The following is a 25,891-nucleotide window of genomic DNA, read 5'->3' on the forward strand; positions in this document are numbered from 1 at the left end:
TGCATCAAATGCCTCTACTAATGCTAATAATTCCAAAACTGTAGTCATGTTGGAAATTTTATCTGTATTTTGTATGGTTTCATCCTCAGATGGTGATAGAACACCTTAGACACTGATAAACTTGCGATATTAAGCTCATGGCTGGCATGCCATATTTTGTATCACATAAATGAACTAGCTCCACTGCACCCTCACTGACTTGTTCAGCCACCGCCTTAGCTGGGATGATTGCACAAACAGACATTCTTATGAATTTTCTGTACCATTGTAGAACTATGGGTCTACTTCATAGAACCAAAGTACTCGCTGCACCTTCTGGTTGGTAAAATCTGCCATAGTTTTGTGATTATACTGGCATCTGTTGTAGAATGCACATTTTCCAGTTATGAATGCCGATACTGCTGATATATTTGCAAAAGTAGTTGCAAGTAAGTTTGCGATTTCCTTGGAGTTAGTTATTTCCTGTCCATTCCAGATTATTAGTGGAGTTGGAACTGAAAGAAATTTCCCATTAAGTCTTCTGATTTTGTTCCATATGACACGGGTATCTGTATTTTTATTAATTGTGGAGGCGAATCGTATCCATGAATCCTTTCTACTTTTACGCTGGATATATCTTGCTCTGGCTCTAGCTTTTTAAAAATTTATGAGGTTGATGGAAATGGGATACTTTCGGAAGAGATTCCAAGCCTTATTCTTCTCTCTTTTGGCTATCCTGCATTCTTCATTCCACCACGCTGTGTCGTGTTTATGATATTTTCCAGATGACTGAGGAACTGTAGCTTCAGCTGCTATTAAAATTTGGTTTGTGACATGAGCTGCAGCATTGTCTATGGGCTGAGTGGTGATTAATTGTTCGTCCATTGCTGCGATTGTTTTATATTTTGTCCAGTCAGCTTTATGAAACCTCCATCTTTTTTCACCATCGTGATGTGTAACATCATTTATTAATATTTTGCAGACCACTGGAAAATGATCACTATTAAGAGGATTTTTCAAGATTGTCCATTCAATCAGTGGATATAGGACAGGTGAACATATGGAAATGTCAATTGCAGAGGCTGTTCCAGTGGGCAAATGGATGTATGTCTCAATTCCAGTATTAAGGAGAGAGAGATTTTGCTCTTCCAATAATTTCTCAATCAATTTACCACGTTTGTCTTGGTGACGGGATCCCCACATGGGATGGTGTCCATTTAAATCTCCCATGATATAGACCGGGGGTGGTAGCTGGGTTACTAGTGCTTCTAGGTCTGAATATGCATACTCTTGATTTGGGGAAAGGTAGAGTGAGACCAGTGAGAAAGTAAACTGGATTGAGACTCGTACTGCAACTGCTTCCAAAGATGTTTGTAGTTGGAGGTGTTTACATGGAATTTTGGAGTCAATTAGAATTGCCACTCCACCATGAGCTCCACAGGAAAGGCATTGGTCTTGTCTATAGGTACCGTAACGGTTCACTGCTGTGTTTACTTGTGGAGTTAGGTTAGTTTCTTGAAGACATACCTACAGGGTGATATTTATCGATTAGGTTGCGAATGTCATCAATGTTACTGCGGAAACCTCGACAATTCCACTGTATTATTGTGCGCATTATATTGGCTTTGTAGTTGTATTTGTTTCTGACTTTTTACGAGTAGGGGTTTGCTTGGATCGCTCAGGCTTTTTCTCTTTTCTGGGAAAGATTGGGCGAACTTCCATCTCTTCCTCAGCATGTATCTCTAAGATTGGTTCTTCTGGGACTTCTTTTTCACATGTATCCATATGATCATGGACAGGGAGTTTGTCATCTATATCTATGTTTTTAGTATTTATGGTTGGCCGTGACGTGGAAGGCATTGTTGGAGGAATTGTATCAGGTGTATTTATGGCTTGATTAGAAGTTGAGATTGAAGGTGATTTTGCTGATGGAGCGAGCCCAATCAGAAATAGAGATGTTTGGGGGAATTGTAACGTTGGTTTGAACTGAAGTGGTAGTGGTGGTGACAACAGTTATCTGTTTATGCTGTTGGACAGTTGCTGCATATGAGCGTGTTATTGCAATTGGTGATATTTGTTTCTTTGCCTCAGGGTAGGAGACTTTGTGCTCAGTTTTATACTTCTGAATCATTTTTTCTTTTTTCCATGTTTCACAGTCTTTGGAGTAAGCGGAATGGTTGCCTCTACAGTTTGGACACTAAGATTTGTGCAGAACATTCGGTATGGGTATGGTCTTTAGATCCACATGAAGCACATACAGCAGTCCCTCGACATACTGTCTGTGAATGTCCAAATTTTTGACATTTATAACATCTGATTGGGTTCGGTATATATGGTCGGACATGACAGTTCAAATATCTGGCTTTTACAGATGTTGGTGGATTTGGCAAGTTGAGAGTTAGTATAATGTTTCTGGTTGGAAGTAGTGAACCATCCTTTTTGGTTAGTATTCTTTTTACCTGAATAACATTTTGTTCTGAAAGCTCTTGTTTAATTTCTTCCTCGGATACATGTAAAAGATCCCATTCTGTTATAACTCCTTTTGAGTAGTTTAAGGTGGCATGAGGTGACACTTCTATAGGAGTTCCTCCAAGTGTTTTCAATTTAAGTAGCTTGTCAGAATGCTTGGATTGTGTTGTTTCAACAAGCAGGTCACCTGATTTTAGTCTGCGAACCATTTTTAGTGAGCCAGCGACGTTCTCTAAACTTTTCTGAATCAGAAAAGGAGAACGCTTGCTGACTGGCTGGTCAGTCAAAGAATGTATAATGAGGAAATGAGGTCAGATATTCTGGTCTGTATCCTTCTTTTGTCTCTTAGCAAAGGAAGTGTTGTAATCTTCCTGCTCTCTCGAATGTGATGGGTATTGATCCCACAAGAGTCAGTATTGGTATGGTCCATCTTTGCTCCTTTTAGCCCTTGGCAGAGAGACTTTTCTGCCAAGATTTCTGGCCCCGCCACGGGGAGGCAGGAGCAGTGCCTGGTGTGACCAAGCGAAGGGTAGTAGGGGTTAGTAATATACTATGAGAAAATAAAGAAAGGTGGCTTTCCTTCCTTGCTCTGTACAGAAACTTTTGTTACGAGAGCTGTTATAAAATAAATGGATTTTTTAACAATAAGGAACTGTAAATCGCTTTCTGGAAATCGCACTGGAAGTACAGATAAATCGCTCAGTCACAATCGCTTGGCACCCGGGGCCTGGCTACGGAGGCTCCATCACTATAATCCCCTGTATACTTACCAGATTTAGCTCTGTGGTTTTTTTCCCACAGGCTTAAAAGCCCCCAAAAAGTCACAGATTTGCAACAACTGAGAAAATTATTCTGATCTGAAGGTGACAAAGAACCTGTTAGCAATTCCAAAAGAAGCCTATGCAACCAGAAGCTGGTTGCATAGGCTTCTCATTTTCATTTCATTTCTTAGCTCAGGAATTTTTTTTTTTTTTTAACTTTAGAACTATTTTTTTTACCACCTCTTCCATAATGAAAGCAATGAAGCATAACACTGCTTTCATTATGGCATATGGACAATTGTGGTATGTTCCTTAAGCAGCTAAAGCTAGTCTACCTAAGTCTACACCTCAATACTTTGTCAAACACATCAGTTTAAGATTACTTTTGCAGCTTAATGTCAGAATCTCTCTCTCTCTCTCTCTCTCTCTCTCTCTCTCTCTCTCTCTCTCTCTCGGAAATATGTCATTTTATTTTTAGACAAACTAAATCAAAAAAGTTTTATTTCACTGTTCAAAATCGGAAGTGAAATACTAAATAAAACAAAAATCTTACACCAGCTTCGTAATCCATAATAATAACAAAATTTTTATCAAGCTTCATTTTCATTTTTTGGGTCCATATTCCATTTGTTTTTTCCAGATGATGTAATTTTCGTAGACCATCTTTTGGTGTGAGAAGTCCTAATAGAATAAACAATATGCTATATGAATTTGTTTCCAAAAGAAATATTTGTACAGGTCAAGACAGAAAAGATAATTTCTATTAAAATGAGCCAAACTTCTAGTTAACACATTTTAAATCAGTATTTTTCTAAGAAATTATAGATTTTAACTGATTAGTAGCAGTAGTGATGATGATGTAACAGCATGATTTAACAACAATTTTAGAAATGGCTATACACTTTTATAAAACACATCATTACCAATGGTACATACTGCTACTTGGAGAAATGAAGCAAAATCCCGCTGCATGTATACTTAAAACTTACTGGTCCTATCTATTTGCAATGAAGCTGTTTTATTTAGGAGCATTAGCAACTAAGGCCATATTGCTCCGGGGATATGCGGTGGTCATTCCCTGACCTTTCCGCATTTTCTGTTTTTGGTGGTCACGGGCTCGAACCCCGGTCTAATCAAGATGTGTGTGCTATGCACTACTGCTCCTGCCCACCTGGCTAGGGAGGTGCCAAACTGTTTTATAATCTTCTCACTCTTTAGTCTAGATACTACTTATGACATGAGCACTGACATACTATTAAGTCATTAAAATAAATGAAAGATAAGAAATATCTTGGGATATTTCTTATCTTTCATTTTGCACATATCCATGTCCGCCCAATTTCAGAAATTGAAAAAAAACTGAAGAGTTTTAAAAGAGATCAGACTTCAGCCAAAACTCTCCCAAACTGTTTTCCAACACTGTCTGAACAGCATTCCCAGATTTTCTTCCAGATTAATAATTAATTAATACATGTCATGTAATGCAGCTGGTAAATTATTCTATTTCATGATGGAATGTATAAACTGTATTTTAAAATTTTCAGGACATTTATTATTATTATTTTTTTTCCATTCTATTCAATTACACAGTACTGGCTAATGCAAAATTCTTATAATCCAAAATTCTTGGCTACATCACACCATGCCAACTAGCATCACTTGACTACCATGCACAGTCACATCAAAGAACACATTCAAAGTAAACCTACTGTTTCAGAAACAAATTCTCTTTAAAAAACTATGCATATTTAAACTAACAAACTGCAATCCACAAAACAAAACTACCCGATAATCATAAGTGCAATAATACAAACTTCGACTAAGTTGTCAATGCTATTTATATAAAAAAAAAAGTTTTAATATGAAGAGTTTAATCTTTATTGTTTGTTTGTTGTTCGGTTTTTAGGAGCATTATCAACTAAGACCATATTGCTCCAGGATATGCGGTGGTCATTCTCTGACCTTTCGCATCCTCCGTATTTGGTGGTGACGGGCTTGAACCCCGGTCTAATCAAGAAGCGTGTGCTACGCACTGCTGCTCCTTCCTACCTGGCTACGGAGGTGCCTTTAATTGTTATTATAAAGTACAAATATATAAATGATAAGAGTACTTGTCAAAATGAAAGTCGAGTGTAAATGTGGATATGAATGAAGCAAACGTGAGTCTCCTCCCCATATACGATGATGGGAAGATGGCCTAGGCCAGTGGCATGCAACTCGTTTCGCTCGCGACCCCCCTTTGTTAAATATAAAATTGATGCGACCCCCCATGTAAATACAGAGGTGGAATGACCAGATTTTTAGAGAAAAATAGCATTTTATAAATTATAGAGTAGACAATTTTATTCGAGTACCGAAAAAAGAATAAAACATTTTTCTTTTTAATTTTCACATTAATTGTTTAATTGAATACAGTAAAAACAACAAATCAAATTTTTATTCTTCAATTAAAATTACAAATCAATAAAAAATGAACAATTACAAAACAAAACAATAAAAAAATGAATAATGGCAAAACAATAAAAAATTAACAATAACAAAACAAAACAATTAATGAGAATGATGAGCCTGAATAACCAATAATATTTGGTACATATTTGGCTAAATATTTGAAATTGCTAATCTAATGTCATCTGGATCAAGTCTGGAATGCTGTTTTGTTTATATAGCTGTTAATTTTGAGAAACCAACCTTACATAAATATGTAGACCCAAAAGGCAGCAATATTTGTATCGCCATTTTTGATAATTCTGGATGCTCATCTCGAAGAGAAAGCCAAAATTTTTCACAAGTTGTAATGTTGAAACGAGCATGTAATGCTTCGTCACAAGACAGGTCGATAAGATCTTCCTTTTGCTCAATGGTAATTTTGGGGCATGAAGAAATATCAAAAGCAAAGGGATCACGAATCCAATACAACTTTTTTTTCTGGAGAAACATGAAATCGTTTGGAAAAATTCTTAATTAGCATTGTCAGGTGGGTGGCAATGATCTCTCTAAATTGTAAAATGTCAATATTACTGCTATTAACAAAATCAGAAAATCATGGGAACATTTCAATGTTATTACACTCAAATTCAGTTTTCCAAAGATTAAGCTTCTTTTTGAAAGCTTCAATTTTATCACTGAGTATTAATATATTTGTTCCCTGTCCTTGAAGATCTAAATTTAAATCATTAAGTTTTTCAAATATATCAACAAGGTAACTAAGTTTTCCAAAGACATTTTTGATTTGTAAACAATTCGGCAAGGTTCTGCTTTGCATCTGATAAAAACAAAACTTCACGTTTGAGATCAAAAAGATGTCGCAACACTTTACCACTGGACAACTACCTCACTTTCGTATATAAAAGAAGCGTTTCATAAGTGGATTCCATTTCATTACAAATGAATAGTGAAAAGTCTGCTATTTAAGCTTCTACTTTTAATAAAGTTGATCACACTTACTGCATCTTTCAAAACTTCATACAAATCAGTTTGCATTTCCTTCGCTACTAATGCTTCCCTATGTATAATGCAATGATTAAAAACTGTATTTGGAGCAACTTCCTTTACTTTGCCCTTTAAACATTTATTTTCTCCCATTAATGCAGCCTCACCATCAGTACAAACCGCAACACAGTACTTCCATGTCAGATTATTTGTTTGAAAGAAAATATTTATAACATCAAAAATATTCTCGCCCAGCATTCTTCCATCCAAAGCTTTGCAAAATAGAAAATCCTCCAAAATATCTCCCTCGTAGCAGTATCTAACATATAAAATTAGTTGAGCAAGGTTTGAAATATCTGTGGATTCATCTAACTGCACTGCAAAAATTGGACTTTTTCTCAATCGATTTAATAAATTGAATTTTATGTTGTCCACGATAACTGCAATAAGCCGCTATACTGTGTCCCTGGACAGAGAAATGGTTTTTAAATCGTTGATGTACTTTTCTCCATGCATAATTGAAATCGTTTCTATTGCAGCAGGGAGAACAAGGGATTTAGCAATAGTATGCGATTTCAAATTTTTTCCTATTAAATACGAAACTTCTAACAATGAGTTTAAAGCTTTACAAGGAACTGCCATATGTTTCTTCATGAAAGATTTCTGACCTTGTACGGCGCCGGCATGGCTTTTGAAAAAAAAGGATTGTTTTTTTTTTTTTTTTTTATTATTAGCTCTGGATATTTCATATGCAAGTGTATTTTTAATTTAACCGGTTTCATGCTTTCGTTAACCAGTTTTTCGTAGCATATTACACACAAAGGACGTTGCTCATCATCAACAACACTGTAGGTGAAGCCGTACTTCATAAATTCCTCTTGATATTTTCTATTCTTTTTCATTCCTTTTGATTTGGAATATGATGGCTCTCTACCAGAAATTGGTGGTTGCACTTCACTTGAAATAACGTTAGTGTCCAAATTTTCACATGATATAATATTTCTTACCTTATTAGCTTCTGAAGTACCCTGTAGCAATATTATTGTCGTCACACCTCGGCCTTTTTGTTCTGATTACCCAGTTGCCCATGGCAAAATATGTATTTTTTTCTTCTTAAAAACAACGATAATAATAATAATGAAACATGCAATAGAAAAAGTAGCAGAAGAACGAAAAACGAAAGTTGCATGAAAGCACCAAATTACGAAGCAGAATAAAGCGCGCATGCAACACACTTGCTATATATATTTACTGCTACCGAATATTCGCACCTCTGGCCTTTAGGCAATTTCAGAATTTGTGCTGTAGCATAGCAAGCACGAATTAAGAGCTAAAGGGATTACAGCAAAGGGATTAATCGAATAGTACTTCTCGGTACTACTCGTTGCTGAGTTGTACTGAGAAGCTGCATCAGTCAGCCGCTTTTTGTGTCCATGGTCAGTGAGCAAATTAAGGCAAATTGCAAAGCAGTAGGGTTCATTCATATCTCAAACTTAGTTCCAGAAGTAAGATTTCTATATGTACAGTATTGAAAAAGTAATTTTAACAACAGGTTTAGTTAACAACAATAGCTTCTATATGCACAAAAAAAATAAATTTATTTAAAAATTTCCGCGACCCCTCTAGGGGTTGCGCCCCACAGTTTGCGCACCACTGGCCTAGGCCACCTGCCCATTCAAACAGACACCATGCCATAGCTATTTAGCCAGCGTGGTGTGGGATGCTGACACTGGCTCGTGTGGCTTGCCCCTGGCCAGTGTGTTATACAGCACCAATGCAGGTGCTCCTACCGTGGCTCTATCCCTAAGTTCTTTCATTCCTAACACCTGGGTTGGTTGATCTCTCACTCCCCATCCCCTTTCCCCTAACTGGGTGACACCCTCCCCCATGCCTGGTGGATTCCCCCACTACCAGCCATCATATCCCACCCCCCAGAGCAGGATGGGCATCCTGACCTGGGGATCCCTCCCCTCTGTCCATGCTGCTTTCACTTAAGCGGGTGCCTCCACTACTGCCCTTCTCTATCTTCCTACTACTTTCCCCTCTCCCACTTTCTATCTGCCTACTACAAAGGGTAGTAGTAGTAGTAGTAGTAGTAGTAGTAGTGGCACATGATGCAAGAAAGCAAGTGTAGGAGCTTATGCAGCATCAGCCAAAAAAAAAAAAAAAAAAAAAAATCACACCATTCCCTCCAAATGCCTGTCCAGTTCCTCCTTAAATTTATTTAACCTATCAACTTCTACAACGACAGATGGAAGTTTGTTCCAGCAATTAACCACCCGCTGGCTAAAGGCAAATTTCCGCACATCTATTCTACATCTGTCCTTTCTTAATTTGAACTTATGTCCCCGTAGGTTGGTAATCTGAACAAGTGGAAGGATCCCATCAGAATTCAGCGTGCTCAACCCATTCAAGGCCTTATAGACCTCAATAAGATCACCGCGCAGGTGCCTAGTCTCCAGCCACTGCAATTTGCAGAACTTAAGCCTCTCTTGGTAAGAGAATCCCTTCATTCCCCTCACCAATCGTGTTGCTCTTCTCTGTACACGCTCAAGCAAATCTACATCCTTCCTAAAATGAGGCCTCCAGACCTGTACGCAGTACTCAAGGCGTGGCCTGACCATTGCCTTATACAGAGGGACAATCACCTCCTTTTCCCTGCTAGCAAAATTCCTATATATCATTGACAAAACCCCATGACCCGCCCTAGCAGCCTGTCTGCACTGCTCAGAAACTAGGAAAGTTTTGCAATACAACTTTGTTTATTTAATTTTTTCAAAGTAATTTCCTCTACATTCAATACACCTCTCCATCCTCCGAAACCAATCTTTAAACCAGTTCTGCCAAGTTTCACTATGGAGTAAAGCACACTCGTTGTCCCAAGCCCGTAGAAGGTCCTCATTACTGGAAAACCGCCTCCCTTTTAGCTTCATTTTCACATGCGGGAACAGTACAAAGTCGCAGGGAGCAAGGTCTGGACTGTAGGGAGGGAGCTCGAGAAGTTTCAGTCCTGTCGTGGTCAAATATTCGGTGCAGGCTTTGGCGCGGTGAGCTGCAGCATTATCGTGATGGAGGTACCAGGTGTCCATTCTTGACTTTGGCCGCAGGTTCTTCATAGATCAAATGACTTTAGGCAGGCATTGTTCAGTATACCACTTAGCTGTGACTGTCTTCTGCGTGTCCAAAACGACACGTTCCACAATTCCACTCGATTTGAAAAATACAGCTATCATTTTCTTCTTTACAGATCGGGATTTTCTGACAATTACGGGTGTGTCGTCATCAAAGACCCAAACTTTGTTTTGAGCCTTGGTCGGCAGATCGTAATAGTACAGCCAAGTCTCGTCACCTGTCACGATGTTGTTCACATACCGAGATTGTCCCTTATCAAACTTTTTTAACATCTCCCGGCACCAAGTCACACGTCATGTCATCTGCTCTTCAGTCAGTTGGTGCGGCACCCAGAGAGAACAAAGTTTCTTCACGTGCAAATGATCTTGCAGAATCGAACGAATTGCTGGTGCATTTAGGCGAAAGTATCCTCTATCTGTTGGTAGGTCACGCGCCTGTTTTCGTCAAGCATTTTCCTCACAGCAGTAACGTTTTCCTCCGTAACTGACGTTCGTGGCCTTCCCGGCCTCTCAGAATCCTCCAGAGTGAAATTTCCCCTTTGGAATTCTCTATACCACCTGAATATCGTTGTACGATGTGGACAATCATCATCTAGTGCAAGAGTCATTTCTTCTAAGCACTGGTCTATGGTTAAACCACGCACGAAATTATACCGCAAAACTGTCCTTATCTCATTTCGTGACCACGATGCCATCGCAAGCACTTTACACTCTCACTACTAATGAATAACTGAGCCCATCGACTTGGCACGGCGGCTACTATACACGTATGAACATGTCTCAACATGCAGCAACAAGCAGCTTCCTGTGATTCATTGTTGCGTCATATTGCAAAACTTTCCTAGTACCCTTTGTACAATCTTCTAACTTTCATTTTTTTTTTTTTAACTGGGATCTACCTGTCTGTAGCCTTGGCTGCCACAGGGTTCACCCCGCCAGTGCTTTACACTCCCTACTGACGGGCCCACCTCCTCGTGGCACTGGACGGTAAACTAGAAGTTTTTGTTGAAAACATAGGCCTTTAGGCTAAGAGGCTGCGTGAATAACACAACCCCAAACTAACACTAGACACACACTAACTAACCTACATAAATCTAACCTTTATAGAGAGAATTCAGAGTTTTGTATTCACTACATTGCTTGATGCGGAGGGGTAACTCCGGAGCCATATTACAATTAACACTAAGCCTGCTCTGACAGAGAGCGACTGGAGGGAATCAATTAATGTGTATGCAGGGGGCATTGTCAGGACCATATTATGTCAAGCTGGATATATCCTTGCCATGTGAATGCCATATGTTCCACCCTTTCTTACTACTGAAACCATCATGAATAGTCAAACTAATAGAACAAAGTTAACTGCAAAAAGATTTAATCACTTAGAAGTCTGACTTGCTCTCTTTGAAACTAGACTTTCTCCACTATGATTTACCTAACAGTGAAATAATGTTCCTTGATGATTTCAATGTTCTACAACTTCAGCTGGTTCCTTTTCTAGAAACGCATACCCAGCTAGTCAAGATGCTGAGGCTTTTGCAATTACTAATGACCTTGCATAGATTTCATTTACTTAACAGAGTACTAGAAAATCCTAACCACACAGCTAACACTCTTGTAATTTGCAAAACTTAAGCCTTTCTTCGTAAGACCAACCCTTTGTTTCATTCACTAATCTTGTTGCCCTTTTCTGTACTCGTTCCAGCAGCTCTACATCCTTTTTGAAAGGAGGCCACCAGACCTGTATACACTACTCAAGGTGTGGCCTGACCATTGCCTTATACAAGAGAATAATCACCTCCTTATCCCTGCTAGAAAAAATTCCTGTATATCATTGACAAGACACCATGCAGCCAGTCTGCACTGTCAGAGAACTTCATATCTGCCTGCACAATAACCCCCAGGTCCTTTTCATTCTCTACCTCTGTCAGTGTAGTACCACAGAGTTCATATATTACGCTGGGGTTACTGCTTCCCATATGTAGTACTTTACATTTGTCAATGTTAAACTTCATTTGCCACCTCTCAGCCCATCTACTCAACTTTTTAAGATCCTGTTGCAGCAGCGTACTGTCATTAGTGTCCTTAACAACCCTGCCAACCTTCGTATCGTCTGCAAACTTGGATATTAAGCTTGATATACCATCATCAATATCATTTATAAATACAGAAAACAACAATGGAAACAATCATTTATAAATACAGAAACTCAACACTGAACCCTGAGGGACTCCACTAATAACATTAGTCCACAATGAGCAGTGTCCATTGAATACCACTCTGTCTTCTCCCACTCAACCATCCCTTTATCCATATCAGCAATTTGCCTTCAATGCACACTGTTCCAATTTGTTCAGCAGTCTTCCATGTTTAGCAGTCTTTCCATGTGAAAAATTAAGACTTTTAGTCATCGGAAATTCAAAAAACCCAAGATGTTTTAAAGGCACAAAATCTTTGGAAGTTGACTACACCTTTAATAAAAAAGCATGGATGACAAGTGATATTTTTGAAGAATGGATATTAAAACTAGACAAGCATATAACAAAAGAAAAAAGGAAAATAGTGTTGGTAACTGACAACTGTCCGGCACATCCTGCAAACTTAAGTGTGAAGTTGTTGTTTTTACCACCAAGCGTAACGTCAAAACTCCAGCCAATAGACCAAGGCATTATTAAAAATTTTAAATTTCATTATCAAAAGTGAATAATAATGAAGATTTGTCAATGCGTTATCAGAAAACGATGTCACTGAATACACTATTCAAAATTGTTTTTCAAAAGTGGGATTTGCATTGAATACAGAAGTCTAACAACAACTGGACGAACAAGAACTGGCCCTTTCACAACTGAAAAAACTTTTGGACATTATTAGAATCATCCGAAAACATCAAAAATGAAACAACACTGGATAGTTATGTTTATGTAGATCAAGATCTGACTACAACAGAACATCCAAATGAAGATGAAATACTGCTAAACAGTGTTAGATGCGACCATGATCATGAAGAAATTAACGATGACGCTGAAAACGCATCAGAACAAACCATAGAAAAGCCAACTTGCGAAGAAATTATTCACGCTTTTAAAAAGGTTCGTATGGGTCTACAGTTTTGTGAAAATGCTCCTGATAATGTTTTTAATGCTCTGAACAAATGTGAGGTTTTCTTTGAGAATCAGACATTTTTTAATTGTACAGTGCAAACAAAAATTACAGATTTTTTTTAATTTGTGATAGTTACCAGTGAAAATTGTGTAACAGTAATTTAAATAAGTGTTTTTGAAATAAAATACATTAAAAATAAATGTGAATTCGTTTTCATTTTCTGATTAGATAACAATTTCTAATAAAAAAGATATTCTCTGTATAACGAATTTTTTCGCTGGATTTATTGAATTCGTTATAGGGAAGTTAGACTGTATTTATTTTAATTTACACGTTTTACACTGCATAGGAACTACCTTGTCTACTAGAATTATGATAAAAGGCTGCATATTTGTTCCCCTTTTTCTAATACTACAGACAAGTTTGGAAATGCAGTGCCTGATACATGATGAGGAGCAGTCCCCTGATGAATTTCCTGGCTATGTATCATATTTTAATCTACTATATTCAGATTATGCATATTTGCCATCCCCTGATTCGACCTCTTGCTAAAATTGCCCTTTCATATCTGAATTTAGTGTTATTTATATATTCTTCCTCCCCTCAGTCCCAGTTCATTTTTGCACTAGGTTTTTCAAATTCTTTCACCTGTTTAACCACTACTTCACTTCCACTTTCTACTATCCCTTAAACTTCTCTTAGTTCTGGCACCTTGTGGACTTTTCATTATTGTTGTTATTTGGTTTTTAGGAGCATTAGCAACTAAGGCCATATTGCTCCGGGGATATTCGGTGGTCATTTCCTGACCTTTCCACATCCTCCGTATTTGGTGGTCACTAGCTCGAATCCCGGTCTGATCAAGAAGCGTGTGCTACACACTGCTGCTCCTGCCTACCTGGCTACAGAGGCTCCGTGGACTTTTCACTTCCATTTTCACAGACATTATTTATTCTATAAACCACACATTATTTATATCCTTTAGCTTCCTCTACTGCTGCACTGTGCATTTTGGAACATTACACATTATAACTTTTGTTATTTTCCTTTTTTTCTGCTTATTTTCCTTCAACTGTTATATATTACTATTATATATATATATAAACAAATAGATTAGATAAGTGTATGAGTAGGGGTGCTGTCAGGTGTAGTCACATTGGAAAAAATTAAAAAGGGCCTGAAAAATAAAAACAGATTACATAAAATTAAATAAAAATATATAAATGGTACTATAGATTCTAAGATTTTACCTACGTCATCAAAGGCCGGCAGCAAAAACCAAAATAAATACAGCAAGAAGTAAGGCCACTGTTATGATATATATGTAGCAGACAGAAAAAGTGAGCAGACATATACACATCATAGCCAACCCAACAGAGACCAAAAAGAAAAGGAATAAAAAAACTAAACAAATATAATAATAAATAAAAGTAAAATGCAAAATTAAGCTGAAATTAATACTAATTAAAGAAAAATTGAATGAATAGCAAACAGCCCTACTTGATTTTAACAAAAAGTGTAATTTAAAGACGAAAGGATATAGTCAGAATAAGCAACTTACTGTCGAGCCTGGCAGGAGACGGTGAAATGGACTGAGAGAAGTGAATGTAACAGGCTGAATCGGAGACCAAAGAGGTTAGTCAAAAGTTCCCAGCAAATTTATAACTGTTAAAGTAACCCCATGAATGGGGCGAGGGAAGGAGATGTAAATAGGTCAAAGTAAACTCTACCTGTGCAAAGGGGATGTCGGTAATTAAACAAATGAGGCAAATGGACCAGCAAAGGGGAGTAATAGTAATCATATATTTCAGTAATATGTACATTATGTCACATAATATATAGTCATATATCCTCTAGCCTCTTTCGTGTCTCACAGTGTAGAAAGGTAGTGCCCACAGATTGGCTAACTACTGGGGTATTATATTTTGTTAGTTGTCTTGTTAGTTGTTTTTTCTTCTTTATTTTCTTGTCTGACATTGTTTAGTCTCTTTTTACTAACTTAAACACATGAGGCCAGTCCTATGTCCAGGGACCTACTATTCTTACAGGTTACGCAACCTTGGACTGCCCGAGCACTACTATATTCCCATTCTTCCAATTACTTTTTGCTATATTCAAGATATTATTTTTCTTCTCCGACCAAGTTTAGTCTTTTCAATGCTACTTTGCAAGTTATTGATTTCTCCACTTTACTTGTTCATTTGCCTCATTTATTTAATTACCTACATCCCCGTCACATGGGTATGATTTACTTTGACCTATTTACGCTTCCTTCCCTCGCACCATTCAAAGGGTTACTTTAATGGTTATAAATTTGCTGGGAACTTTCGGCTAACATCTTTGGTCTCCGATACAGCCTGTTACATTCACTTCTCTCAGCCCATTTCACCGTCTCCTGCCGGACTCAACAGTAAGTTGTCATATTGTTACTATATCCTTTCGTCTTTAAATTACACTTTCTTTGTTAAAATTCAAGTAGGGCTGTTTGCTATTCATTCAATTTTTCTTTAATTTTATTAATGTCAGCTTAATTTTGCATTTTACTTTTATTTATTATTATATTTGTTTAGTTTTTTATTTCTTTTCTTTTTGGTCTCTGTCGGGTCAGCTATAATGTATACGTCTGCTCACTTTTTCTGTCTTCTATGTATATATCATAACAGAAACAGTGGCCTTACTTCTTGCTATATTTACTCTGATTTTGGCTGCTGGCCCTTGATGATGTAGTTAAAATCTTAGGATCTATCGAATTAAATACCATTTCTATATTTTCATTTAATTTTATGCAATCTGCTTTTATTTTTCAGGCACTTTTTAATTTTTTTCATTGTAACTACACCTGACAGGTCAGCCTCCTACTCATACACTTATCTAATCTATTTGTCTATATTTCATTATGGTTGCTGGGTATTTCTGCTATTACTAGCTGTGATCTGGATCCATTTTATTTTTTTTTTCATTTTTTTAGCCGTTCTGATTTTTCACTATTATAATTTATTAATTAATTATAATTAATTAATTAATTATATAATATATATATATATATATATATACACAGAGTGTCTCTAAAATACACAGCATAACTTCAGGAATGAGTTCCTCATATGTAGACAATAAAAATATTTTATATGAACACAGTTCCAGAAATGCTTGGTTTCCAAGTTTTGAAGGTTTGTCTATGACACTTAACTGTTCACATCACCAAGTTTGAACAATTATAGTAATTGTTCAAAATGTCCACCTTCTGCCTGAATACAGGGCTCACATCAACGTCTCATGGACTCGCGAAGACGATGCTAATTTCCTGGTATGTTTCGTATTGTCTCACAACCTGCCACAATTTGATTGCAGAGAGTTTCCACATCAGCTAGCGGAGTCGAATACACCAATGACTTTAAATGGCCACCACAAGAAGAAATCTAGTGGGTTTAAATCAGTGAGCGTGGAGGCCAGGCAGTTGGTCCACCTCTGCTAATCCACCGACCACGAAACCTTGGATTCAGGTACTTGCGGGCCGGGTGGCTGAAATGTGTGGAAGCGCCATCATGCATGAAGTGTGCTTGTTGACGAACGATCAGTGGAGTGTTGTCCAAGAAATCAGGCATGTTGTTTTCCAGAAAGTTTCTGTACGCCTGCCCTGTGAGTTTGTTTGGAAGTACATGGGGCCCGCTTGCTCCTGATTTGAGTTCATGATCAGAATGGAAAACCACCAGATTCTGTTAGTACCTTGTGATGAAGGAAATCACCTGCATATTTTGTCCATATATGAGATAAGACATTCCGGTTAATAACTTGGGAACCAAGCATTTCTGGAACTATGTTGATATAAAATATTTGTATTGTCTACATATGAGGAACTTTTTCCTGAAGTTATGCTGTGTATTTTTGAGACACCATGTATATATATATATATATATACATACATGGATTTTCAACGTAACTCTCCAAAGGAAAAGTTTAAAGCGTTACATAGAAAAAAGGTATACAGTAGATGAAATGGTTTCAGTGAAAGCAAGATTAATAAATTAGTTATGACAGATCCACCTAAAAGCAAACAGAGTATATGTTGTTGTGTTCGGATTTAACGACACATAGGCTGCTAGGGCATATTGTGTCTTTCTAATAGTTAATAGGAAATGCTAACGTTTATTGCAATACCTGTTATATTTTATGGTATTCCTATGCTATTTAGGAAGGTAAACAGTTCTTTCTTATTATAGTCCATCTCCAAGAATCTGTAATAATGTTAGTGATGACTGTGGATTAGCACATGATTTAAAACTGTTTGAGCAGATATTGAGAAGGTGAGGACAGTCCATTAATAAATGATGAATAGTCAGTTCCACATGACATGATGTGCACCGAGGAGTGCTGTCATTCATTAATCGATAAAGTTGTGTGAGGCAAGTATGCCCAATTCTTAGCCTTACTAGAATTACTTCTTCTTGTCTGCTTTTCCAGAAACTGAACAGCCACAGCTTTGGATTTGGTTTTATTCGGTAAAGTTTGTTCCCTGGATAACCTCTCCAGATTGTTGACCAACTATTGTAACATGCTTTAAGGATGATGGGTTTGAAATTGGTATAAGGAACTAGACAAGTCTATAAAATTGAAGTATCTGGTTGTTTGGCTGCAAGATTTGCTTTTTCATTTCCTGCTATCCCAGAATTCCCAGGGATCCAGCAGAATGTCACAATTTGGTTTGACTCATTACAATCAAGTAATTTATAATGAATTTATTTTATAACAGGGTGAGAGGGAGATGGTATTACTGTTTATAGCAGAGACAGCACTGAGTGAGTCAGTGTATATTAAAGCAGACAGAATTAGATGTTCAATAATGTGATCCAGAACTAAGTTTATAGCATAAAACTCAGCAGTGAAGATACTGCATTCTATTGGTAATGAGAATATTACCACAGCGCCCACTTGGGTCTCAGTTTTCGATCCATCTGTGTAGATTTCACAGGCCTGTGAATGAGAAAGAGAGTAAACTGCATGTAACTGTGTGATTGGAGGGAGATAAGGTATTCTTTCACCACTGTTGAAAATAGTCATCATATATTTGTCTAGGGTGGATCTGGTGCTGTCATATCCTGAAATATATTACTGATTTCTATATTCCATGATTGAGTCAGTTCCTTAAATCTAATTGGAACAGGCCAGTTGTCATTCGGTTTACTATTGTAAAATAACTCCCATTCGGTTTTGTACAGACATCTCCAACTAGGGTGAGAAGGAAGACTGCGAATTTTTGTGCCATACAGTAGAAGTAAAATTTTTCTGTGAAGATGTAAGGGAGGATCATGGGCTTCAATGTAAAGACTCTGAACTGAGGAGGTTCCGAAAGCCCCTAGAGCAACTTTCAGAGCACTGTGTCAGATGGTATTTAATCGCTCTAAAGTACTCGCAGAGTCATATACTGGAGAATCATAGTCCAAGCAAGACCTGATGAGAGCTCTATAAAGATGGATAAGGGTATGTTGATCAATGTCCCATGACAGGGATGACTCACACCGGAGGATATTCAACTTCTTCAAACAGATAGTTCGAAGATAGGTCACACGTCCTTGAAAGTTCAGTTTCCTATCTAGTATCAGGCTAAGAAATCGGACACTGTGAGCAAGAGGAACTGGCACGTCAATTATCTTTAGCTCTGGATCAGGATGAAGTGACCGAAGTTTGCAGAAATGGGTGGTAGTGGATTTATGTTCAGCGAGATGGCATCCATTGCATAAGGTCCAGGAATGAACTCTGGTAAGAGCAATTTGTAGCTGCCTTTCGATAGTATTCATACTTGGTGATTGGCAGGATATGGTGAGGTCGTCAGCATACATGTATACTTCAATCATTTTTGGAAGATTTTCCAAAATATTGTTGACCCTAATTGCAAATAGGGTTTGACCCAATATGGAACCCTGGGGAACACCCTCTTCTTGAATGTGGGATGCTGACAGCATGTTTTGATATCGGAATTGAAATGTGCGTAGTTTTAAAAAGTTCTGATTTATTAAAGGGAGGTAGCCTCTCAGTCCTAACTGATCCATATCTTTAATGATACCATGACGCCATGTGGTGTCAAATGCTTTATGAATGTCCAGGTTGACCATCACTAGATGTTGTCTCCTGATGAAGGCGTTACCGTATGTTTGATTCAATTTTTACAAGTAAATCAAGAGTGGACCTGTTTTTACGGAAGCCATATTGGTGATCAGAAAGTAGATTTTCTGAGTACCTCCTATGCACCATCCTTTCAAATATTTTGCCTAAACAGCTTGTCAATGATATCGGTCTACAATTCTGAATTAGAGATGGGTTTTTGTCAGGTTTTTTGTATAACGCAATTATATGAATGATGCCGAGAGAGAAAGGGTATGTATTTTTTGAAAATATCCAGTTGTAAAAGAGCAATAATATGCATAGATCGGCTTCACACAGATGCTTCAGCATATTGTAGTGAATGCCGTCTGGTCCTGCTGCACTAGAGGGAGATTTGCTGAGGGATTCTTTCAGGTCAGCATAAGTAAAGGGCTGATTATACGGAAGTGAGCGACTAGTTGAAAAATTTAATACGTTCTTCATTAGTTTTAATGCATTGAAAGGAGGTCACATTAGAGGAAGAGGCAAAAATATTTTAGAAATATTCTGCTAAAGCATTTGCAATATCAGTAGGAGTGGATAAGTCCTGCCCATTGAATTGTATTATTGGCGACTGCAACGGTAAAAATTTCCCAATGAGTGCTTGTATTTTTTTCCAGATAATCCGAGTGTCAGTATTTTTGTTAATAGTTGAGGCAAAGTTAATCCAGGCAACACGTTTTGCTTTTTTTCTAATTTGTCTTGTAGTTTTTTTGAAAACAATTAGGTTGGCAGTAGTTGGTAATTTTTGAAATTAGTTCCAAGCACGGTTTTAGCTTTGGAGCAACCTTCATTCCACCATTGGTTTTAGTGTACCCGTTTGCGCTGGTCGGATTTTGGAATGGAAATTTCGGCTGCCAATAATATATGGCTAGTAATGTGTTCAGTTATGTCATCAATATGTCATTGCTGTATATACTGTTTGTTGAGTAGGTACACAGGTAGAGTAGTTTTTCCAGTCTGCTTTGTGGAAATTCCAAGAAGTATGGGCTTTAGGGCATGACATGACCTGTGTTTGAATTGAGCTGATGATGGGAAAATGGTCACTGTGGAGTGGATCATTCAGCACCACTCATTCCATGCTTGGAAAAAAGATGCTGGACAGATGGATAAGTCTATGGCAGATGTACCTGTAGGCAGTTGAACATGAAATGGAGAGGCAGTGTTTAATAAGGTCAGATTATGGTTATCTAGGAATGTTTCAATTAATTGGCCTCTCCTATCCATGGTGGAAGATCGCCACAATGGATGGTGGCTGTTGAAATCACCAAGTAAACGGACAGGAGGTGGCAGCTGTGTTAAAAAAAAAGGTTGTCTAGTTCAGTTTGGAAACAAGGATAATTAGGAGGGTATATAAACAGAAGTGATGGATTAATGATATTCCCATTGCTATCGAACTGCTACAGCTTCTAAGGACGTTTCCAGTTGGAGATATCTTGATAGTATGGTAGTTTTGACAAGAATAACCAAGAGTCAGAATCCGTGTCTCACCTAAACATAGTATAGTTTTTGAATTTGAGTGAAACCTTTGGTGATAAAAATGTTTCCTGTAAGCATACTGCGTTAGTTTGTATGAGTAAATCATTCAGGTCATCTATATTACTACATAATAATCTGCAGTTCCATTGCAGGAATTTGTTCATTGATTTGGTTTATTTGAGGAAGATTGATCTGACTGTTTTTTCTGAGGTTTCTGTCTGCTTAGTTTTGATTTTTCATTTCTGGGAAAGGTTGGGCGTCCTGTGTCTATGGTATCATTGGCATGTAATTCTAGTACTGTGTCTTCATCCTCTGACTGAACCTCCATTTCCATGTTGCTGTGGTTTCACTTTCTTCTGGTTTTCAACACTAACAGATTTTGTTGTTTCGGGTGAGGTTGAGATGGCATCAGTTGGGATACTGATTGGCATGCTGCTGGTTTCATTAACTGTAGATTTTTTATTGCAGGTTAGCATAGTTTTGGCCCAGGTGGCAAAGGAAATGTTTGGTTCTATGGAGATATCTGTTTGAGTTTCAGCTGACCGGCTGTTTTTAGTGACCGACGAGTATGATTGGCTAGGCACAGTTAACAGTATTTGCTTCCTTGCTTCAGGGTATGTGACTTTATGCTCCACTTTATATTTCTGGATTTTTTTGCCTGTTTTCCAAAGGTCATATGCTTTAGAAAATGCAGGATGGCTTCCTTTACAGTTGGGGCACGTAGGAGTGGAATCTGTACAGTCTCCTTAGGAATGCTCCTCAGAGCCGCAAATAGGACACAGAGCATTGCCTCAGCATGCCATCTGAGAATGGCCATACTTCTGGCACTTAAAGCAGCGAATGGGATTTGGGATATAGGGCCGAATCTTACAGTTTAAATAACCTGCTTTAACAGAAGATGGAAGAGCTGGAGAACTAAATGTCAAAGTGATGGACCTGGTTGGTAGTAGGTTGCCATTTTTTTTAGTCATCGTTCTCCGCGCACAAGTCACTTTTTGTTCCCTGAGTTCTTGTATTATCTCTTCTTCAGACACGGACAATAAGTCCCATTCACTGATAACACCTTTTGAGGTGTTCAGAGCTATGGGGCGTAACTGACACTGGAATACTGTTAATTTTAACAGCTTCTCTAAATGAGTTGTCTTAGAAGTTTCAATTAGAACGTCTCCAGATTGGAGACGTTTAACCATTTTAGGAGATCCACAAACCGATGCTAAACATTTTTGAATTAGAAAATGCAATAGTTTGCCAACAGGTTGTGTGGACAATAAGTGCATTATAAGAAATGGCATGTCTTTATTCTGATTTTCTGTCTGTAGAGGCTTCGGACGATTGGAGTCATGGCCAGTGTCAGGAATTCCTGATCTTGAGCTCGAGGGCTCTAAAGATGGATAGTAACTTATATCTATGATGGCTCCTTTTGGCCCCGGGTGTTTGTTTTTACCACCCAGGTTACTGGTCCCACCGCAGGGAGGCAGGAGCAGTGCCTGGTGTGACCAAGCATAAAGTAGTAGGGGTTAGTAATAGAACTATCAGAAAAAGAAAGGTGGCTTTCCTTTCTTGCCCTGTACAAATACTTTTGATTCAAGAGCTGTAATTAAATAAATATATTGCTTAATGAGAGGAACGTAAAAGAACTATAGATCGCTTTTAGGAACTTGCTCTTAAAGCACAGAGAAATTGTTAGTCACACTCGCTTGACACCTGGGACTTGCAAGAGTATATGTAAGTTGTAATAATATTAATTTAATTAAGTATGCATAAATGGATGTAAAAGTTACACAAGGTGCCATTAACTATAAGGGTGAGGAAAGCAGAAAAAAGTAGAAATCACCCTTATAGTTACTGGCACCTTGTGTAACTTTCACATCCATTTATGCATACTTAATTGAATTAATATTATTACAACTTATGTATATATACACACAATATTTCAAAATAAAATAAACATAAGCCAGTAGTATGGCAAAAACTGTAGAGCAAAAATTAGCATAAAAATAACCCAAAAAAAAGAAACGAACGGGAAAGTAAAGGTAAGACATAAACAGTAGCCAAAAAACCCCTATATAATTTAGCACTTTAAATCCAATTAATAGAACCGATATAAAATTTAAAATAATGCCACTTACATAATAATTTAGCGGTATCCCCAATCGTAAGGTAAGATTCCGAAAGACGTGAAATATCACCGAAAAGGGTTAAAGGAAATATTAAAAGAAAACAAAATCAAAATAATAGACTGAGCATTATGCCCCATATCGACAGAGGACCACGAGGCCGATAATGGTCATGGAATCACTGCATTTCAATCGTTATACAAATCGTCGCAAAGGCTAAAAGATCGAAGAACCAAACCACCCATTCCTCCTCCGATCGATCCACCAATGCAGAGGATTTGCACGGCAGTGGTCCTTATGCAGCAAAAAATAAATTATAGAACAGACAGCACTCTAAAGTAGCGCCACACTACTGACATAATGTAAGCTGAACCAGCTTATATAAAAGAAAAAGGAAAATAGATGGCGGCACAGGTGCTGCTTAATTGGCATATAAACCCATTACTACCATTAAATTATATTTAAATAATGACAAAAGTTAAAATATAATAAAATAAATAAATAAATATTAAGCTATATATATATATATATATATATATATTACAAGTCAACCATCACTAATCTGGCAGCGCTGGGACCTGTGGTGTGCAGGATTAGTGAGTTTGCCGGATCACCTGTGGTTATTTTAGCACATACAGGTTATCCAACAGCTAACCACCTCTTCCTACCATTAACACGATGACTGCCAAGCAAGAAAAAAATTCCCCAGAGGACAAAAAATATTTAGCAAATAATTTGATTAGTAATTCTAAAATAAATATTGTAATGTCAGTGTTGTCGTTTTTTCGCTTAAAATATCAAAAAAAAAAAGTGTTTTTATGTCGCATATATGTGCCCAGTAGGTTACTTTATTTCTTGAGAAGCCGTGTCGGCCACGTATGTCTGACTATTATGTCATACATATGAAGGTCGTTTGTGATTAGTTTATTGCATGCACAGCGATAAAACTAATTGCAATAAAATAAACTCTCAAACGTCGCAATAAGTTTGTCAGTATTGTCAGAGATTTTGTGAAAACAAGTTCGTTAGCGCGCTGTATTATCCATCATGTTGTGTTGTGTTTTTCCGCAAGTTTGTACAAGTGTGTTGTAAAAAAAAAAAAAAAATCTAAAAAGGAATGGCTAAAAGAAAATTACTAAAATAAGAGGAACTGAGAGAAATTGCTGGAATTTATAATTAAGCAGAGTTAAACTTCTCACAGACACACCACTGTCTAGTTTTTCAGAAGTTCAACTTTATCTGTTAGGGACAATGTATGGGGTTTGCGCTTTACACCACGAGAGGCATTCCTTTATGTATTGGAACCATGGCTGGGTTTGTTATTGTTTGTTATTTTGTTTTTAGGAGCATTGGCAACTAAGGCCATATTGCTCTGGGGATATGCGGTGGTCATTTCCTGACCTTTCTGCATCCTCCGTATTTGATGGTCACGGGCTCGAACCCCGGTCTGATCAAGAAGCGGGTGCTACGCACTGCTGCTCCTGCCCACCTGGCTACGGAGGCACCCCCATGGCTGGGGCTAAATATGAACAGGTTATAATAATAATTGCAGAAAACAAGTGGGAATGGCTTGCCAGTGTTTACAATTTCATGCCAACAGCTGATGTTGCAACCAACGCCACCAAAACAGTAGCGGCAGGTCGGTGCACCGACTCGGGAAATTTGAAATTACATTCGCAGAAATTATGTACAAATTAGCGGTGGTGCCAGATTAGTGATGGTAGACCTGTAGTAATACTATATTGTCTAGGAGCAAACTAAACAGTTGAGAGAAAAATAGGGAAATTTTATGAAAGGGATCACATGTTAAATGCTCCAAAACATGAAAGGCAGCAGTAAAGGAAGCATAAGTATAAAAATGTGTAGTTTCTAACATAAGTATAGAGTCTGAAAAGATGGAAAAGAGAAGTACACAGAGTGCTTGAACTAAAAGAGGTTTAAAGGAAAGTAGAAAAAGGAAGTAGGGGTGAAAAAGGGAAAGAATTTTAAAAACCCTAGTGCAATAATAAAATGGGACTATGGAAGGAAACAATAAATAATATTGATTATTTATTGTGATATCTCTTTATTATTAATAATAATAATAAAGAGATATCACTGTATTCAGATATGGAAGGGCAATTTTTGCCCTCCCTATATTTTTGAATATAGGGATGGCAAATATGTAGAATCTGAGTACAGTAAAAGGAAAGAAAAAAAAAAATTATACATGGCCAGGCATTTCATCAGGGGACTACTCCTGACCATGTATCAGGCACTGCATTTCCAAACTTGCCTATAATACAAGAAAAGGGAAAAGCAAATATGCAGCCCCTATCTTAATACTATCAGACAAGGTAGTCCCAACAAACTAGGTTTGGACTACCTTGTCTGATAGTACTAAGATAGGGGCCGCATATTTGGTAGTCCCAACAAGGTAGGTTGGGACTACCTTGTCTGATAGTATTAAGATAGGGCTGCATATCTGCTTTTTCCCTTTTCTTGTACTATAGACAAGTTTGAAAATGCAGTGCCTGATACATGGCCAGGAGTAGTCCCCTGATGATATGCCTGGCCATGAATTTACTGTACTCGGATTCTGCATATTTGCCATCCCTATATTCGACCTTTTCAAAAATTGCCCTCCCATATCTGAATACAGCGATATCTCTTTATTATTTATTTGGTAATTAGTAAATTTTTGTATATTGCTGTAGGCAGCAGTGAGCAAACCCTTAGCTATAATTATGAGAGCTACCTTGGACTCAAGGGGGGGGGGGTTCTCATGGACTGGAAATGTGCAAATATGATCCCAATTCACAAAGGAAGATCAAAGGGTGATGCAAGTAATTACAGACCTGTTAGTTTAAATTCTGTTCCAGTGAAATCAATGGAGGCAATGGTTAAAGAAGCACTGCAGGATCATCTAGACAAGAATTCTATTACAGCTTGGACACAGCATGGGTTTGTTAAGGGGAAGTCTTGTCTGACCAATTTGATTGGATACTATGGTGTCATATCAACTATGATGTGGTCACAAAGTAACTGGATGCAAAGAATAATTTTGATATCATATATTTCGATCTTAGAAAGGCTTTTGATACTGTTCACATACCAGAGCAGCATGGCATTGGAGGCAAATTGTTGCTAGGGATAAAGGGATGATTGAGCGGGAGGGGGGAGAGAGGGGGGGGTAATCAATGGACACTGCTCTTCGTGGACTAATGTTATTGGTAGAGTCCCCCAGGGTTCGGCGTTGGGTCCATTGTTGTTTTCTGTATTTATTAATGATATCAATTATGCTACTGCT

The 25,891-nt window shown here is 37.7% G+C and overlaps 1 protein-coding gene across 4 annotated transcripts in view; it reads right to left on the reverse strand.

Moving 5' to 3' along the window:
- The window catches only part of LOC150077632 (epidermal growth factor receptor kinase substrate 8-like), a 432,910-nt gene that overhangs the window by 240,926 nt on the left and 166,093 nt on the right, over positions 1–25,891 (reverse strand). For all 4 annotated transcript variants that reach the window (XM_090384186.1, XM_090384185.1, XM_090384188.1 and 1 more), the window contains one exon: positions 3,763–3,890. In XM_090384186.1, the coding sequence (XP_090240312.1) occupies positions 3,763–3,890 (128 nt within the window). The remainder of the gene's footprint in view (positions 1–3,762; positions 3,891–25,891) is intronic.

This window comes from Mastigoproctus giganteus, chromosome 11 (genome assembly GCF_048544385.1).
Source record: "Mastigoproctus giganteus isolate SK-2022 chromosome 11, ASM4854438v1, whole genome shotgun sequence".
Classification (NCBI taxonomy): domain Eukaryota; kingdom Metazoa; phylum Arthropoda; class Arachnida; order Uropygi; family Thelyphonidae; genus Mastigoproctus; species Mastigoproctus giganteus.